Here is an 18,054-nt window from a genome sequence, read left to right on the forward strand (position 1 = left end):
TATAAGCAAAAGTTGCCATCTTACTAACCCCAAAATAAAAAGGCACAACAAATGCATACATTCACTTTGGCATTCCTCTAATTTCCACTAGGAAGAACCCTCACACACACTCCCAATGGGACAGCTCTCTATAGCATAAAAAGCACTAGAGAAGGAAGGAAGCTTTCAGGCTTTCTCATTACCGCCAAAGCAACTGAAGTCAGAAAGTAAACTAGAACCATCCTTATTGTGTGAATAAAACTGGGGACTCCAATTTCCAGGCAAGGTGGACTTCTCAGCCTTTCAATACATAATGAATGGAACAGTACATGTACAGAATAAAGTTAGCTAGCTATTTCTCCCCACACCTAGGCATTGGTACTGGAGAATCTGTTCTCTTGCTGAAAGAAATGTCTTTTGAATCAGCAGATACTATCAGCGCCCTGTTCCAATTTATCATGAAGTACAAACCAAATAAATTACAGCATTTCCTCATGGAAGTCAGCTCTTGCAACATGAGCTAATTCCTGCAGTCTCCACCACCTAATGACTGAGCAGAAGTTCCATATCTCTTTTTGAAGCGGTCTGGTTCATGCATTTTCAAGGCCAAAGCCTGCTACCTTACAGCAAACCTCCTCCTTAAGGGAGTCACAACACTCTGAAAGGGGGTAGACAGGGCTCATTCAATGAAGTGATCAATAGCCATCAGTCTTTTTGATGCATGGAAATGCAGGGCTGGAGAGAGTGAGTAACAGATCCAGGGTTGCAAGACTCTACCATGTGCCACTAATAGCTGCAATGTTTCTGTTCTAAGAAAGGCTGTTCTTGCAGAACTTCTTTGTTTTTAATCAGCAGACAGTGGAAACAAGATGACCCTAGAAGGAATCTGGCTATTCTAAAGGGGGAGATGAGACAACCTTCTCATAAGTAAATATGTAAACAAGCCTCTAAACAGCAACTAAAAGGTAACCAGAAAGGAACGATACTATTACTACTAATAATAATAATTGTATGACAGTGGGTGTAGCATAGCCAGGAAAGACGCTAGTAAGAACAGATAAAAAAAAGCACCTTACCTATGCTTATGGCCACAAGATCACGTACCTCTGAGCTCATGTACCATCTACTTGCTATGAAGAGTAAGTAGGCCAAGTCAGCAAGCCAGAATTGCTATTGCTGAAGGCTTTCAAATCCACTCTTTATAGTTTTGGGACCTAATGAAGCAAATACTACTTCCTGTCGCTTTAAGCAACGTCTAGAACTTGCAAGAAGAAAAAAGGAGATGGAACAACTGTGGCAAACGAACATGATGTACTGTAACAGGACACTCAACCTTAAACTAGAAGTACCTAATTCTTACCAGCTTCTCAAAGTGTTAGATGAGGTTCAACAGCCAAGGGGAAAACTGGAACAGAAAGCTAACAGGTAGGATGGGGGGTTTAAGACATATCTCCTGTCATGTTTAATCCAAAAAGCATTTTGGGGTCAAAAGCACAGCAGAGGCTCACATTTAGACAGGCTTTCCTTTGAAGTGTGTTTCCAAGTTGGGGAGGAAGAGGAATAGATGGTTGTTTAATGCATTTGTTGGCAATAGTGTTGTAACATTATTCCCCACATGCTCTAGCACTGTACCTGGAAGGGATCAGTAGCCAGTCAGGCTTATGCACATTCAGTTGTTGGCACCGGAATGACCTTCTATTATCACATCTTTGAGCTGCACTTTTTAAGCCATTCAGAGGTGTGCTGAAACTTATAGCTGGGGAAAATTTAAAGGTCCAGGGAAGAACACATTGCAACGATTAACCTGACCAGGGTGGGCATGATGATTTTCTAGTGGGCATGAAGTGAAAAAGGTCTCTATGGAAAGGGTCGGTCCATGAAAGATCATTATAACAGACCACATCAATGCTCATGGCTCTTCCCATACTAGAAGAAAAATGAGTAACATTCCTCTCAGACACATGCCAAAATCTCTTAGCAGAATTAGGAGTGGATGCCCACTTGATCCAACTTTGCACTGTGTTGTGGATATTCCACAGACACAAGAACTACTGGCCACCTTCCATTTCGCATTTATAGGGATGCCACTAGTTTTCAAGAACTAATTTGAACTATGTCAATGTTGCACTTAAATGAGTACAGCTGATACACATCCAACCCTTTGAAAGCGAAAATGGCATAGACCATCAGAACTTAAGTCTTTTAGGTTCCAGATGCAGTTCAAAGAGTTCTAAGATCAGGGAACAAAGCTGAGCCCGAGGCCCCCGTCACCCGTACAGGCAGAGATGTCTCTTCAGCTCCAAAGGTGGCAAGGCTTCTGGCTCAAGGAAATCAGAGGCAACCCATGGAAAAGTACACAACCTGCTCTGCTATCCTAGATATCCACTGCTGTTTACCTATCAGGTTCTTGTCATGATACAAAGTAGGAGACAGACCAAGAGTCTTTCTACTGTGGAGAGAAAAATGGAAGCGGAAAGTAACATATAAAAGAGCACCCCCACCCCAACAAACAAAAACATCCATGTTACAAATGACATGACAAAAGAGCCTGCAAGGCAGAAGCTGTTTTGCATTACAGTGACCGAGCAAAGAATGTTTCATACAGCCTGAGCAACTCAATCAGGTCAACTTGCTCACCCTGCTCTAATGACAACCCTGACTCCAACAGACCATCCAGCAAGGGTGAACCTTCTCTCTTTCATAACAGAAAGGAAGTACCATGAGTTTAGTTACAAATGTCAAAAAGCCCATCTAACCCACCCACCCCCAGCAGTTCTAGCACACGTTTTATTCCATCCAAGGAAGCTCAAAGGCAAAGTCTGCTTTTTTAAAGCCAACATCTGAACTTCTGCCCTCCCTGGTTAGTATTTCCCATCTTTTTACTTCTTCCTTTCCTTGGGGGGGAGGGAAGGCTGTAGTTCAGCAACATCTTTTAGCCAGAAGTATCCAGTCTTCACATCAAGATTCTCTGGACAGGACAGGTGGCTGCTTCTGGTATGGCTGTGTAGGACCCAAAGCCTTGCTGCTGAGGGGGAGGGGGGAGATGAAGGACACCCTCCTCAAAGAGTGTGGTACAAACTTGCCCTGGATTGTACCTGGTACTCCTTAACAACCCTTTATTTTCCTTAAATTATGAGAAACGAGGAGAAACCAAAACATCTGCTGTGTCTGCTCTGGCTCCTTCCCTTCCAGCCTTGCTGTTTTGTCTTTCACAACCTGCACAGGCAGAAGAGGGTAGGAATGAAGACACCAAAGGCCACTAAGATAGGGAACATGAGGCTGCTGTTGTCCGAGGCATAGGGGTTTGGTGTGCGGGGGCCCGACTGGACCCGGTTCTTATTGGTCTGCTTTTTAGTGCTGGAGCCTTCCTCATACTCCTCTTCATCTTCCTCCTCCTCTTTTTTCTCCAAGCCCGGGTGGGGCTGCAGCTTTGGAACATCTGTGGAAGAGAAGAAATGCCAGGGCCTCTACCATACACATTCAAGCAGAAGCAAAAATTCATGCTAGAAAGATGCAACATCACATCACTTATTACATTTTTCAGATGTGCACCGATGTTTGAAATGTGACTGCAAGAAACACACATTCGTAAACATGTATTCCACACAGATATATTCAGGAGGAAGTCTGGCAGCAGCACCCTATTGAGCATGCATGGTGGCGCACCCATTTTTACCTCTGCATAATGTCTAAGCAAGCCACAAACTATGTCTGCTTTTTTCAAATCCAAACACAAAACACTTCCCCAATTTGAAGAAAATAAAATTATTTGGAATATGGGGCTTTCTTACTTACCAAAATTATTTTGAATTCTGTAAAAGCCTCAGACATTGCCATATTCATTTAAACTGATGAACACCTAACCAATACACACCATAAGATATGCTTTGACCTAAGTGCAAAGGCTTCATATTCCTTGTCACAAAATATGAATTGGGGGTATGTATGTCCAAAAATCTTGCAATTTCAGAGGACCTGATACAAGATGAAGGCTAGACAGAGCAAACAGAACCTGCCTGTGGCTTCTGTACTTATCAGGCAAGAAAAAGACAGAGGACAGAACAGTAGGGCTCTGTAATGACCAGTTGCATGGGGGAGGAGACTAAAGCTATGCAGGACAAATTTAGACGACGAAGTTAGTAGGGTCCTGCGACCATCAGTTGCCCAACAGAGCAACTTAAGAGATGCAAGACATACTCTGAAGGACTGTCCACAGTCTTGACATGATGCTGTACTGTCCTTGGATTGCCTGTGCAGGACACTGAATGGGGCACAGGAGGGCTGTGTGGCCTGACAAGAACACTCTCCTTGGTGACCAACCTTTTGGCTTCTCCCTTACAGGTCTTTGTGATGACATACAGGGTGCGTTCAGGCGGGCCGTTTAGTCTGCTTTCGGCACGCTTCAGTAACGGATTTTATATCCATGTTCACACACCCATAATCTGCGCACCGTCCCCAGCCATCGCTTTCTGGCTCAAACCCCCTTTAAAACAAAGCATTTTGTTACTAGGTCCCCAGTGGTGTTTTCCTGATTCTCCGGTTCTAGCCGCACTTTTCTGACGTCTGATCGCTCTTGCGGTGTCAAGCCACTTCCGGTTTAAACCCCCTCCCCGCTCGAAAGCTGCCCGAGGCTTCCGCTTTTTGCCCGCCATTTTTTAAATATGTTGGCGGTGTGTGCATAGGCGGAGCTCTGCCACCGCGTTTAAAAAACCAACATTTAAACGGCCACTTGTTTTAGCGTTTAGATGAGTTCCGGATTTCACGGAGACCATTTTCAGGTCAAACGTTTAAAGGGAAGTCTTTCGTTGGAGGGGCTGGATTAATTTGCCCTGATTGTTCTGTGCAAGTGCCATGATAGTTCCCCCCCCTTCTACAGAGGGGCACCTATGCGCATGCACAAACTGGGGGGGGGGGAACCCCACTGACACACACTCCCGTGCTTCAGTAGTGTAGACGCTGGGGAGCAACGTGACTGCACAGTGAGGCGGGATAAGGGAGGTAAGTGTGATTGCGATTATCCAGATCAAATATAATCCGGTTAGAACCGAAGCAGTTTAACCCGCTCTCAGCAAACCGTCTGACCGCACCCACAGAGTAGCTGGGGACTTGAAGAAAGAGAGGGCTAAAATCAGAACTATAAAAGGAAACTCACCATCTACTGTTCCCCGAAGGACATACAGTGCACAGACTTTTGGATTATCATAGTACCCCTGGAGAAATAGAAAGCAGAGGTCAGCTTTATTACTAAACATTGGCCTATTCAAATTGCCTGATAATAGTTTCCTTGTATGTGGAACAAGTAAACCTGTACAAGTGTGATTAAATCAAGGGGAAATGCAACTGCCTGACCCCTTCCTTCAATTCAATGGAAGCCTGGCTAAAGGCAAAGCAATTGCCCATTGTAAGCATAGTGCTTTTAAAAGGTCTTCAATTCATGCGAAGATCTAAGCCTTCAGAAGTTTCCATTCTTCTTATGGGCAAGCTTCAGGTTTGGGCAAGGCCCTTGGCAAGATGCAAGCAGACAGGCCTTTCTCTCCTCCCACCTATTAGGTCACTAGCACAAGAGGCCGCTCCTTCCTTCCTTCAGTGCAAAGAGCAGGCAGTGGCAGCTCTGTTTACCAACCATCATCTAAGCAGATCCACGGTGATAGAGTAGAAGCAGCTGCCCACCTCATTTGCCCCTTTCCCACTGATCAATGGAAGTAATTGCTCCTAGCAGTCAACGCTGTCTGCTCAGTGCAGGCGGACAAACAAGCAAGCCAACTTACTTTTCTTCCTGCTACACAGAAGAGGAGCCGGAGAAGGAAGTGGCAGCATATCTGCTGAGTCAGGGAAGAGAGGCTACTTCCAGGGGGAGGACAATCCCTTCAGTGCTTCAAGTGAGACGGGCATGCAGGTCACTGATAGCAGCTTACCCACTCAGGCAAAAGAGTATCAAGGTCCTGCCACCTCCTTGCCTGCCTGCCTCTCAGTAGCAAAAGCCACTCCTAGCCACCAGCATTGCTTGCACAGATGGGCAAATTGTGACAAGCTTGCTGGACAATAAGGGGGACGAACCAGAGCCATCCACTGCCACCAGTCACAGAGTATGCACCAATGCAGAAGGGTTAAATCCATTCAGAAGGTCTGATCTCAGTGCCAATGCTGAGAGTAATGGCAAGGGGCAATAGCTAAGGCTGTGCCAGGGATCAGCAGTGGGATCACTGCAGTCCAGGAACTGCTCAACAAATACTTACACTGGCTTTGACGTAGAGTAATAGAAAGAAAGCTAGACCTGAAGTAAATTCAAGAGGTGCATGTGCCCCCCAAATTTCAGAACACTGTTGTTTGGCAGATTTGCATACTACTGCAGACAGTGGAAAGGAAGGTTCAAGCTCTACTAATAAGAATCACAGAAATTTTGATTTTAGGATAATTAGCTTTAATGGATTACATTCACATTGATCCTTCTCAATATTACTCAATTTGAAAGATGATCTCTGATCGTCCAAAACTGGAAGTCCCAGAATTGGCAAGAAGGGAAGATTATCAATAGGTAGCATAATATCCTTCATGAATACAGGCAAGCATACGCATAGAGGGTAGGGTTGTGCTGGAGGCACAGTGTACAATATATTGTACTCTCGATGTAGGATTTGTGTCAAAGGATGCAACATCCACTGTCTGTAGCAGGGTGCAAGTTATGTTGTCCCTATCAACAGTGACCCCAAGAGCAGGTTTCCCCCTAGAAATGAATGACAGTCACTTACTTCCTTTTATGTAAATGACAGGATGCTCTCAGAGACATTAATTAGGGCTAAATTTGTTTCCAGCCTCTGTGCTGATCTCAGTTTCCCTCCCCACAATTGAGAATGAAGCCTGTTCTTACATAAGCTTCATTCTTGATTCCTTTTTTAGACTATTCCCGCACAATGCAGTGGTGGGGACTTAGTAATACTAAGTAATGAACAATGCTGATGTATCTGCACCCTGCCTCAGAAATACCTATTAAGCATATGATATATGGTCATACGTTGGCTTCTGCTTTCTGCATTAGAGAGGCAAAAAGGAAAAAAGGTCTTCAAGCCAGAGTCTGTTACCTTGACAAACTCAATGTTGAGCTTCCCTGTGAAGGTAGAAACTTCTCCCTGAACACTCAGCTTCCCCTTCTTGATGCTGATAGGAATAACCTCGTCATGGGCTGTACTGTGCCCAACTCTATCAAAGATGTCCAGGTCCTTCACTACCATGTGCCCATTCACACGCACATCAAAAACCTTTTGGATGGAGAAAACGGAAAACGAGAGGAAAGGAATCAGGCCTGTTGTTTTTACAGAGTACTGATTGTCAACTAACAGCACCATGGATGGAATAACCACCAGCAGGTAACTGGCATATATTTCTAACTCTTCTTTTAACCCATAAGGATGTCCAGTGTGGCGTATATAAAATGATGAAATACAATTAATTTGGGGATGCTTCCACTCCCTCTGACATTTGAACATCCCAACCAAACCATAGTTCTTATTAAGACTTTCTGGTTGTTCCCATCCCATTTCATCCTCCGTCACTCTCCCCTATCTGCTGACAACCAGGTAGTCCATTGCCTGCCTCTGTGCTCTTTACGGTCCTCCTTTAAGAACTGCTGGTCTTTTTTTATTTTGGAAAACCAACTAAAGGTATAAAGGGGCTACAGAAACAAAAAAGGGGTTACATAGCACAATTAGGTATATCAAAAATAATTACATATCACAGAGTGTATGAAACAAAAAGCATTTCTCCCTAACACCCCCTTCATTATAGTTTTTAAAACACTGTCTATAGGATACAATGGTACTTGCTTCTGTTGGGGTACATTTATATTCAACATTTTAAATTTCAAATTTCGTAACTAATCTAGTTTACATCTACATTATTGGTTTCATCTTTACTACATATTTGCTATTACATATTTTTGCCACCTCTACCTACTCACTGTAACTTTTAACAATAGGTAATATATCAGAGTATAGAAAGAAAATTATATATCTCATAATAAGAAAGTGGAAAATATTTCTGCTCTGGATCCACTTCTTTACACATTTATATTCAAGACATTACATTTAAAATGTATTCTCGTTCTGCTTCTGTATTTCAATACATTTACATACAATTTTTTTAACTGTTTCTCATTCTAAATTTGTCTCCTGCTTGCATAGTACACACTCCATCTCCTCAAATTTTATGATTGATCTGTATTTCAGATAAGTTGTTAATTTCGCCATTACTGCATATTTGGCAAATTTATTTTTCCATTCTTCTAAGTGGGGGCAGACATCTAGTTTCCATTTTGCAGTGTAAAGGACTGCTGGTCTTCTTAATGTCCAATGGCAGAAAGGGAGAAGCCAGCAAAACAACTAACCTGTCAACTTTTGCTGGTTTAGAAGTATTAAGGTTTTCAAGTTAGCATAGTGGTTAGAGTGCTGGACTAGGACCAAGAAAACCTGGTTCAAATTCGAGCTCAATTTCCTAGTTCAAATTCCAGTTCACTAGCGAGACAGCTTTATATGATGCTTGTTGAAAAATTCTGCGCAACAAAAAACCTGGCTGTTGTGCCACCAGCAGAGACTACCCTAAAAGAGATTCTGCCTTCCAAATTTCATGCTTAGGGTTTTGGCAAGAGTAGGCCAAGATGTGGAGCTCTTTTTTCAGGCAGAATGGCAACGCCCAAAGGATCTTCAAGCTTAATAAAAGCAACATGAGTAACTGTGGGCTCTTCTGGCAGAACAGGTTCTACAAGTGTCAACAGAAATTGGGGAGGGGGAAGAGGAAAGACCTGCTCTCCCAAGAAGAGCACGTTCCCCAAGTAACTGTGTGAATTAACTGTGTGCATACCCAAAAGAGTTAAGTTCAGTGAAAAATAATGCAGCAAGCAGCACACGCATTTTGGGATGAACCCTGAAGGTCAGCTCACCTTTCTGCCAATACTGACGGGACCAGTTTAGCCCTCAGAAGTACTCTTGCTACTTTCAAGTGTTGCTTTTGTCCATTAATGAAAAGAGAATACCTGACAGACACCCAAACATGAAAGCCATAAGCAGGCCTAAGTGATTTCAGAATTAACCAATGGAGTCCCACTGGGAGATCATACCTACTTACCTTCTGCTGGGATTGTGCAAAATAGACTTCAGCAAACTTCAACACAAGCACATAATCCCCCTCCTCCTTGATGGGGACCTCATATCCAAAAGTTTCCTCATTGTAGCGTTCTGTCTGATACAGAATCTGATCCTCTGGATTGGATCGCAAGATCGGCAGTTTCATGCCATAGTCAGAGGCTGTATTAAAAAAAAATAAAACATTAAACTCTAGCAGTACTTTGACTCGGTGACTGTAGACCCAGAGACTACCAACCCACTCACCTGCCCACCCCAAAAATTCTACTACTCCCTCCTACAAAAATGATTACAGCCCTAAGGGGGGGAGCCCCTAATCAGAGACTCACAAAGACTAGGCCAGATGTCTAGACAGTGTGCAATTGCAATAAAAAAGGGCCAATGTTATGCTGGGGATTATTAGGAAGGAAATTGAAAACAAATCAGACACCTCTAAAAGGATATTATAGCATTGGAAAAAGTGCAGAAAAGAGCAACTAGAATGATAAAAGGGTTAAAGCGCTTGAGGCTCTTTAGCTTGGAGAAACAATGGCTGAGGGGTGACATAATCGAGGTTTATAAGATTATGCATGGGTTAGAGCAGGTAGAGAAAGAAGTACTTTTCTCCCTTTCTCACAATACAAGAACTCATGGGCATTCAATGAAATTGCTGAACAGTCGGGTTAGAACAGATAAAAGGAAGTACTTCTTCACCCAAGAGTGATTAACACATGGAATTCGCTGCCACTCTACAAGCATGGACAGCTTCAAGAGGGAATTAGATAAGCATATGGAGCAGAAGTCCATCAGTGGCTATTAGCCACAAGGTATAGATAGGAACTCTTAGGCTGGGGCAAGTGATGCTCTGTATTCTTGGTGCTTGGGGGGGGGCAACAGTGGGAGGGCTTCTAGTGTCCTGGCCCCACTGGTGGACCTCCTGATGGCACCTGGTATTTCTGGCTACTGTGTGACAGAGTGTTGGACTAGACGGGCCACTGGCCTGATCCAGCATTGGCTTCTCTTATATTCTTATGTTCTTATCTGACAACTACAACGCTCCATGAGAAGAATATACTTGGCTCACACACTCCTGCATACAGCATGATTTCTCATCAGCCGATAACATGCTGAATTACGGCTTAATAAGCGAAAAGGCTCCCCATGGAAAGGATCTGTGTGAGCAAAGATGTGGAGGTTCTGTCCACAGCATTTGATCTGTGCTGACCCATTCACATGCACAGGACACTATATGAACAAGTGATGAACCCACATGCGTGAATCGGACCTATGTGGGGGCCACAAGCTGTCAGTGAAGTCTCTGTCAGCAACAAGAGTTGGAAAGTTTCCTGCTCTATGTACCTGTTTTAAAAAGTTAACTTTGGCCCCGGTCACACAGCCGGATATCGCGGGGGGGGGAGGCGTGGCTAATTGCCCCGGCGCAGTTTGATCCACGATTACGCGATCAGACATGCCGGCAGCACACCACGGGTCCTTCCCTTGGCGCCAGCAGGTAAATGAGGGACCGGAGGGGAATGCCGCGTGCCGGCGCGATCACACCACGGGAGTCTGGAGGCAGCCCGTGGCAAACATTTACTAGTACTTTGGAGGTACTAGTTTTTTAACGCGCATTGTCGGTGGTAAGCCACGGGTGCGCTCCACTTCCCAGATGTTGGGGTGTGATCGCGCCCGGATAATCCGCCCACCATCCGTGCCTCTCCCGCGGCAACTTTGCTGTGTGACCGGGGCCCCTGAATAGCTGATCAAGTGCAGATCCAACATCAAGATAAACAGTGCTGCAGAGCTATGCATTTCACATTTTAACTTTGCACCCCCATATGCAGGGTTCCTCTGTCCCCTACAAGATCAAGAAGGGGAGGCAGCACCCTGACCTGGATCTTGGAAGCCAAGCAGGGCCAACCCTGGCAAGTATTTGAATGGGAGACCTCCAGAGAATACCAGGGTCGGAAGGCAGAGGCAGGCTCTCAAGCTACTTCTCTGAATGTCCTCCATGCCCCAGTAGGAGTCGCCATAGGTCGCCATGACTTCCCAGCATGGACACGCGCACACACGTGCAAAAATAACAAAAAAAGAGAAGGGAAGGCAGCAAAAAAGCAATATACATAGATATATTAAAAAATCAGGAAGTGCAAGTTTGAGCATGGCATAAGGGACCTCTGCCTCCTCAAGAGTCATATCCTAGGTGAATTCCATTTTGTTTAAAGAGACTTTTCATGGTTTACATAAGACTTCCCATTGTTTATAAATGTTATGATTTAATGCCTGCACCTGGCATTATTGTTGCCAACTGGCAGCTTTGTTATTCTTACACAGAAATCTTTGTAAATTTCAAGAAATTAAATAACTCAAGGCCTAGGAGTCCACAGTCACTCTTTGACAGAAGCGGCTATCTACTGTATTTCTGCATGAGTCACTGCTCTGGCCTGGTCTCCTTCCACCAGGAGGCAGAAACAAATGAGTGTAGCCTCCTCTGAGGGTGCACAGCTCTTACTCTTTCATACTGCAGAACTATGGGTGAAAAAGTATAGTGTGCCAGTAACAGAGTAGTTATCTATGGCTTCTCGTGTCAGTTTCTCCCTTCTAGAAAGCCCTAGAATTACACAGAAGTAGTGTGCCTCAGCTCCCAAAAGTTAAAGAAATCCTGGGACAGGCCTTTCTAGAAGGGAGAAACTTACACGAGGAGCCATGGAAAACTACAGCCTATGGACGAACCAGCTATTAATGGAAATCAAACTGAAAAGGAATATTTCAACAGCAAGGCGAGCACAAGGCTCCCAAAGGGAGTCCACTTAAATGAGCAAGAGGAAATTAAAACCAGCCCTAGCCCTTCTGGTGCACACAGATGTGAGTGCAATATGGCTGCACACTAGAGCTCCCCCCCCCCAATATTCTTACTTAAGGCTAACAATGTGAAGATGAGGGGGGGGGATAGGTGTGTGATCATTGGCAGAATGCAGCAGGTGAAGAACAACTCAGTTAATCTCCTGAGTGCTAAGAGAGCTCTGTGCTTCTGTTAGCAAGACAGCATAGTCCAACTTACCCCTACAACTACAAGGAGAGAGAAAACCGCAGAGAAACAGAATGTATGGCCACAGAGTAGTCACGAGGAAGGGAGAGAAAGGCAAAAATAAGCAACCCCTTTAATGGGGAAGAGTCACTCAAATAAACACAGACATCACAAGTTGTATCCAGTTAATTTCCAATGTAGGCCTACTCCCCCTCACCCCCAGGCACAGCACTTCAGAACTGATATGACAGTGTTACAGGGTAGGCTGATTTCAGACAGAACCAACTAACCTACTGAGCAGCAGCTACAAATGATGCTTTGTATCCTACTACAAGCACCCAGAGGTAGATCTCTTCATTGCCAAACCCACAAAGCAGGAAAGGAGGTTTGAAAAGAACTTTGTTATTAGGAGAGAAAAAGTTACTTCCGACCACGAGGCAGTGGCAGCTTTATACTCACCCAGTTACAGATCCAGCTAAGTGTGTTCAACAATTTCACATCAGAAATGAAGTGGAGTGTGTTGTTAAAGGTAATTATTCAAAGGGGAAATTAGTTCTGACTAAAGTTACACACACAACAGAGAGGTAAACAGTACTCCCCATTACAGAATGAGTTCCAGAAGCCCCTTCCATATGGGCATTTTGGGGAAAGAGCGAACCACTGTGAAATGTAATGGATGGTCTGCTGGCCTTGGATGTGGGAACTCCAGGTTCAAGTTTCTGATGTGTCACGAAGCTAGGAATGCAAAGCTGCTGGAATTTTGAAAGGGGGGGGGGAGTTAGCAGAAATGTTAAGGAACGTTGAAATACATGCAACTTTCCCCCTTACCAATCTTAAACTTATTTTACTTCTTCAAGAACATGAACTTCATAATTTATAACTTAGCACATAAAATTGTACTATCTGGCATACTGAAAAACTTGTAGTATAAATGCTTGTGTATTTCTGCATGCAGAATAATGAATACTAGAAAGAGACAGCACTATAAATATCTGCACACTATGCCATTTTAGCATGTATTTTTGCCTTTTGGGAGGTCAGAAAAATAAAAGTTAAGCATAGAAATATTATTTTGAAGGAAGCAAAATAAAGCATATTATTTGGGCAGAAAGTCCCAGTCTCAATCGCACTGGCAGCATATTTGGATATGGACTTAAATTTTACAACTCTTCTGTACTGTATCACCATACACATTACAGAATATTCATCATAAGACAAAATTTGTTACATTTAAACAATAAATATACCGTTGATGTTTATGTCTACAGTACACAGGAATTATTCTCTAATGCTGAAATTATTTTAGTTAAAAATCTTCATATTTTAGTTAAAAATCTTCATATTTTAGTTAAAAATCTTCATATTTTAGTTAAAAATCTTCATATTTTAGTTAAAAATCTTCATATTTTAGTTAAAAATCTTCATACATTCTGAGCGAGTAAAACCTTATCTTAAAAAGCACTTCACTCACCCTAAAATGAGAAAATAGAAAGTTTTTTTCCAGTGCTCTCCAAAAGTCCCAATTTTTCTATTTGAAACACTAGGGGGAGGGAAACCCTCACATCTCTGCATGAAACTTGCTGGTAACGACAGAAATGAGTAGCAAGTGAGGTGTACCCAATTAGCACTTGAATTTAGGCCCAGGTTCAAGTTGCACACAGCATTTACCTTCCCTTCACAGATGTACGTGGATGATGTCAGTGACATGGAAATGCAACTTGAGCACTTATAAAGCTATTACAAGGAAAAATGAAATAAAGAAATATTATTGCCAAGGCCAAGGGACAAGCAGCTTGAAGCTGAATAAGCACTGACTACACACAGCATCTTCCCAGGCCCAAATACCAGATATAAATGAAAACCTCAAACCTCTCCATGAAGGAAACGGAACTACAGCATGAGCCTAGCCTCTTCAGTACCTTCTGCGGCACGGCTAACGGGAAGTAACTCTCCAAGGAAAAGACTGACTCCAATTCAAGCTTTGCAAGTAGCTGCTTCCTCCTTCAACAGCAGATGCTCAACCAACCTGCACCTTGGAGCAAGTCCAGCATGGAATCACTAAGAACATGCAACTTTAGCCACGAGGACAAAAGACAAGGCTTGGGCTTGTCCCACAGAGAAAAAATCTGCAGCCACCATAAAGCTTGCATCAGCACAGAACAGCTTTTACATTTATTTTTCATCTGGAAGAGTCGATAGAGGGGAGAATAACAACATCAGGATATCAAACAGCTGCCATGCTTGGAATTCAAAATCTGGTTCAGGGAAATTCAGAACACGCCCTTATTCTGAACATGAAAAAGCATTCTAAACTAGCACAGGAAGGCCAATACCTAGAGTCCGGGTCTCTGCTCCATAAAGCCAGAACAAGAGTTAGCCCAGGAGTAGACGCGGTGCAAGTTTGTTCCCAATGAAGAGTACACAAAAATGTCATTTGCATATAGTCCAAGCCTGCTTTCTCCAGTGTCACTTTGAGACATTTATTTCACTGCTAGGAGAGAAGAAAAGCTCTTCCTTCTTCAATGATCGTCTTACAGAACCTGGAGCCTGATGCAGTAAGCTAGGAGTGTTTTAACCTGCACAAAGCACCCTTTAATTCCTGGTAAGGCCCAGATTTTTCAGGCTGAAATCAATCTAGAGAAGCATCCCTGAGGCTCTTGGTCCTACTACTGCCAACATTTCTTCTAGCAGAGCTCCTGTTGTTTCAAGAGCTGTGTGACAAGCAGAAATTCTGTCTGCTAGGAAAAGCTTTACCTGCTGCATTTGTCAGTTATGCAGCTGTTTAAACACTCAAGAGAACCGTCAGGAAAGGACAGTCCTTGCTGAAGACTGGGAAAAGGGACCCATGGAGCACTGGAGTGGAATGGGCTTTTACTGCACACTCTGCCTTCAGTCTCTTGAAGTGACAGGCAGTATCTCCTAAATGTGTTTCAGGGAACTCTAACATGAAGAAAGCACAGTCACATTAATAATACAAACTCAGCCTTACACATCCCACACTATTATATGCAGATCAATGTACTGAACTCCATGCAGTCAAAATCTGACTTCCTAAGAACCTTGGCTTTTGATAAGAAGTGACAGAAAGTATTTAGCCCTCATTGCTGCACAGGAAAATATGAAGATGGAAAGGCAGATTATTACCACAGAGGTGAAGACCCATGGGAAACCCTCCTCCAGTTTGCTGTAGTGGTTAAGTGCGCAGACTCTAATCTGGGAGAACTGGGTTTGATTCCCCACTCCTCCACTTGCACCTGGCTGGATGATCTTGGGTAAGCCCTAATTCTGGCACAGCCATTCTTGAAAAAGAGCAGTTTCTGTCAGAGTTCTCTCAGCCACACCTACCTCACAGGGTGTCTGTTGTGGGGAGGGGAAGGGAAAGGAGTTTGTAAGCCGCTCTGAGACTCCTTTGGGTAGTGAAGGGTGGGGTATAAATCCAATCTCTTCTTCTTGGACCCCCCCCTCACTAAAAATTAGAAGTTTTAGGGAACAAAGAAAAATCCTATGAAACTTTTTGAGTGACATGCTTAAGACAAAGGTTTAGTCAAAATGCTTTTTGAAAGTTGAAAAGTATGAAAATGTTGATGTATGATGCAGATAACGATAAACCTTGCATATGCTGTGTACAACAAACCCAAGATAACATCTTCTGCACCTTCATGAGAAGAGTATTCAGGGCTGCCTTGGTTTGTCAATTGCTGCTTAGCTTCCTCTGATGACTTTGATCTAATGTCACGGAAATTCTAGAAGCCAGTCCCCTGGATATGCTGTCCTCTTGACCTCCTCCCCCTCTCCCATGTCTACCATTTCACCTCTCTCCTCACCGGACTGTGAAAACAGACACTTAGCTAGAGGAAAACAAGCAGTTTACTGCCCTGCCTTGCCAGAGGTTAAAAGTTTGGGGGGGGGGGAGAGAAGGCAGAAACCCTGCCTCAGATAACAGAAACTGAACATCTGTGTGCTTAGGTAGAGCTGTCAAGTTTCTGTGCCCTATGTTCCAGTCTAGCACACATGCAATTTTGTTGTAATAAAATAAAGGTATTTATATTTCAAATATCATAAATATTTCAGATAGTACAATTGTATATGCCAGTGATGCACCTTAACATTTCTGAAGTAGTAGAATAATTTCAGGGTAGAGCAGAAAGTAAATAAATAAATTATGCATGGTGCAATGTTTCCCAGAATTTCCTCCCCCCTCGGAAAAACAGGATGCGTGGAAAACCACTTCCCCACCATGGCGTTAACATTTTAAGAAAATTCATATCCAGGTGTCATATGGCTATGTAAGTTAGGGAACTTCTGTATACATTAGCATGATTCCAGACAAGAAATATGGATTTCATTTTATGCTATTATATAAATGTTAACATTGTACATATATTATTTCAGCAATCTTTACAACAGCCCTAAAAGATAGGGCAGTATTATCAACATAAAGGAGAAGTGTGGGGGGAGGGAGTCTGAAGGTGAGAGTGTGGATTGCCCAAGGCCATTTGGCAAGTTTATGGCAGAGTTGAGATTCAGACACTTTCCTAGTTTGCTGCTCAGTTTATTTGCCACTGTATTTCACTCTCTCTGGTGCAACAGCATCAGACCTTGATATGAGCTTCAGCAACATGATCACAAGGACAGGATACTGCAACTTTCCAGCAAAAGTCACATCCAGCACTTTAAAAAAAACCCTCCCAACTTAACAGCCATAGCTGCAGGGTATTGCAAATGGCAAGGCAGTGTACATGGTGGCACTGCCATCTGTGCTCCTGACACCCACATCAGGCACACATAGCTGACAGTTAGCAGACCCGGAAGCCTTAGCCCAACTGAAACCAAATATGTGGGCAAGAGAACCGGGAACAACTGCAGCAAAGTCATAAAGACAGAAATGTGTACAGGCACCTTGGTTAAATTAGCACATCGGGAACAATAAATGGCTGGAACCGGATGGTGAAACTAAGAGGTTTATTTCAAGGCAAGCAACTGAGTAATGACTAAACTTATTCCCCACCCCCACCCCAATCCCCAGTGTCAGCACTGCAATAAGGGAAGAAAGTTGAAAGAATAGTAATTTGAGCCACTTTGTAAAGACTGGCTAAGATGCAGCAGGATCAGTCAGATTCTGAGCAAAGGTCCCAAGAAAAGCATTATTTTGAAAGAAACGGCCTCCATTACCCCATATTCAAAATGTCAAAAACTGCTGAGAGAATTTCTGCCAGCAAGTTACGAAGGGGATGCACATCACCTCCAACCCTGTACTGTGCACCAACTAAATGGGACCAGACTGCATGCTCAGTTTTCAAGTCTTTACATTAACCAATGTCCATTTATAATAATTCTTCGGACATCACAGAAAAAGCACGAACTACACACATAACACAGATTTTTTTAAAAGGACCCTTGTATGAGGAAGTGAGGGGGCAAATGCTGTGGAAATCAATATACTGGAAACAGCAGAGCAGGGAGTAAGAAAGCATAAAACATTCCAGAGCAAACAGGAAGGGAAAATGGAACATGAGGAAAAGAGCAAAGGGGACCATAATGTAACTGGTCAGATATGCTACCTTTGATATATTTTAGCCACCTTCCTATTGGCAAAGAGAGAAAGGTACTGGTGCTAAAATGTCAATTTGTACATGCAATGAGAATCAGAAGTCATGGCACAATAACATAAAAGAGATGGCAGCAGCATTTCTAGTTAGCATATGCCCTAATTTTTCAAATATGGTAACAGAAGCATAAACGGGACTGGGGAGGTTTTCTAAGAGCTTCATTTTTCTTTCTTTCAAGACACAGCTGACTTATGGCAATCTCATGGGTTTTCAAGACAAGAAACATTCAAAGGTGGTTTGCCATTGCCTGCCTCTGCATTGCAGCCCTGGGCTTCCTTGGGGCCGCATCAAAATACTAAACATAGGCCCTTGCCACACCGGGGGGGGG

The 18,054-nt window shown here is 43.4% G+C and overlaps 1 protein-coding gene across 1 annotated transcript in view; it reads right to left on the reverse strand.

The window, feature by feature from the left end:
• Positions 1-18,054, reverse strand: part of MLEC (malectin) — a 20,979-nt gene continuing 2,925 nt past the window's right edge. Inside the window, exons 2-5 of the mRNA XM_015429618.1 lie at positions 9,097-9,275; positions 7,059-7,235; positions 5,132-5,189; positions 1-3,418 (exon numbers count right to left, since the gene is read on the reverse strand). Coding sequence (XP_015285104.1) covers positions 3,189-3,418; positions 5,132-5,189; positions 7,059-7,235; positions 9,097-9,275 — 644 coding nt within the window. The 3' untranslated portion in view covers positions 1-3,188. The remainder of the gene's footprint in view (positions 3,419-5,131; positions 5,190-7,058; positions 7,236-9,096; positions 9,276-18,054) is intronic.

This window comes from Gekko japonicus, unplaced genomic scaffold (assembly GCF_001447785.1).
Source record: "Gekko japonicus isolate JY-2015 unplaced genomic scaffold, Gekko_japonicus_V1.1 scaffold409, whole genome shotgun sequence".
In the NCBI taxonomy this organism is placed as follows: Eukaryota; Metazoa; Chordata; class Lepidosauria; order Squamata; family Gekkonidae; genus Gekko; species Gekko japonicus.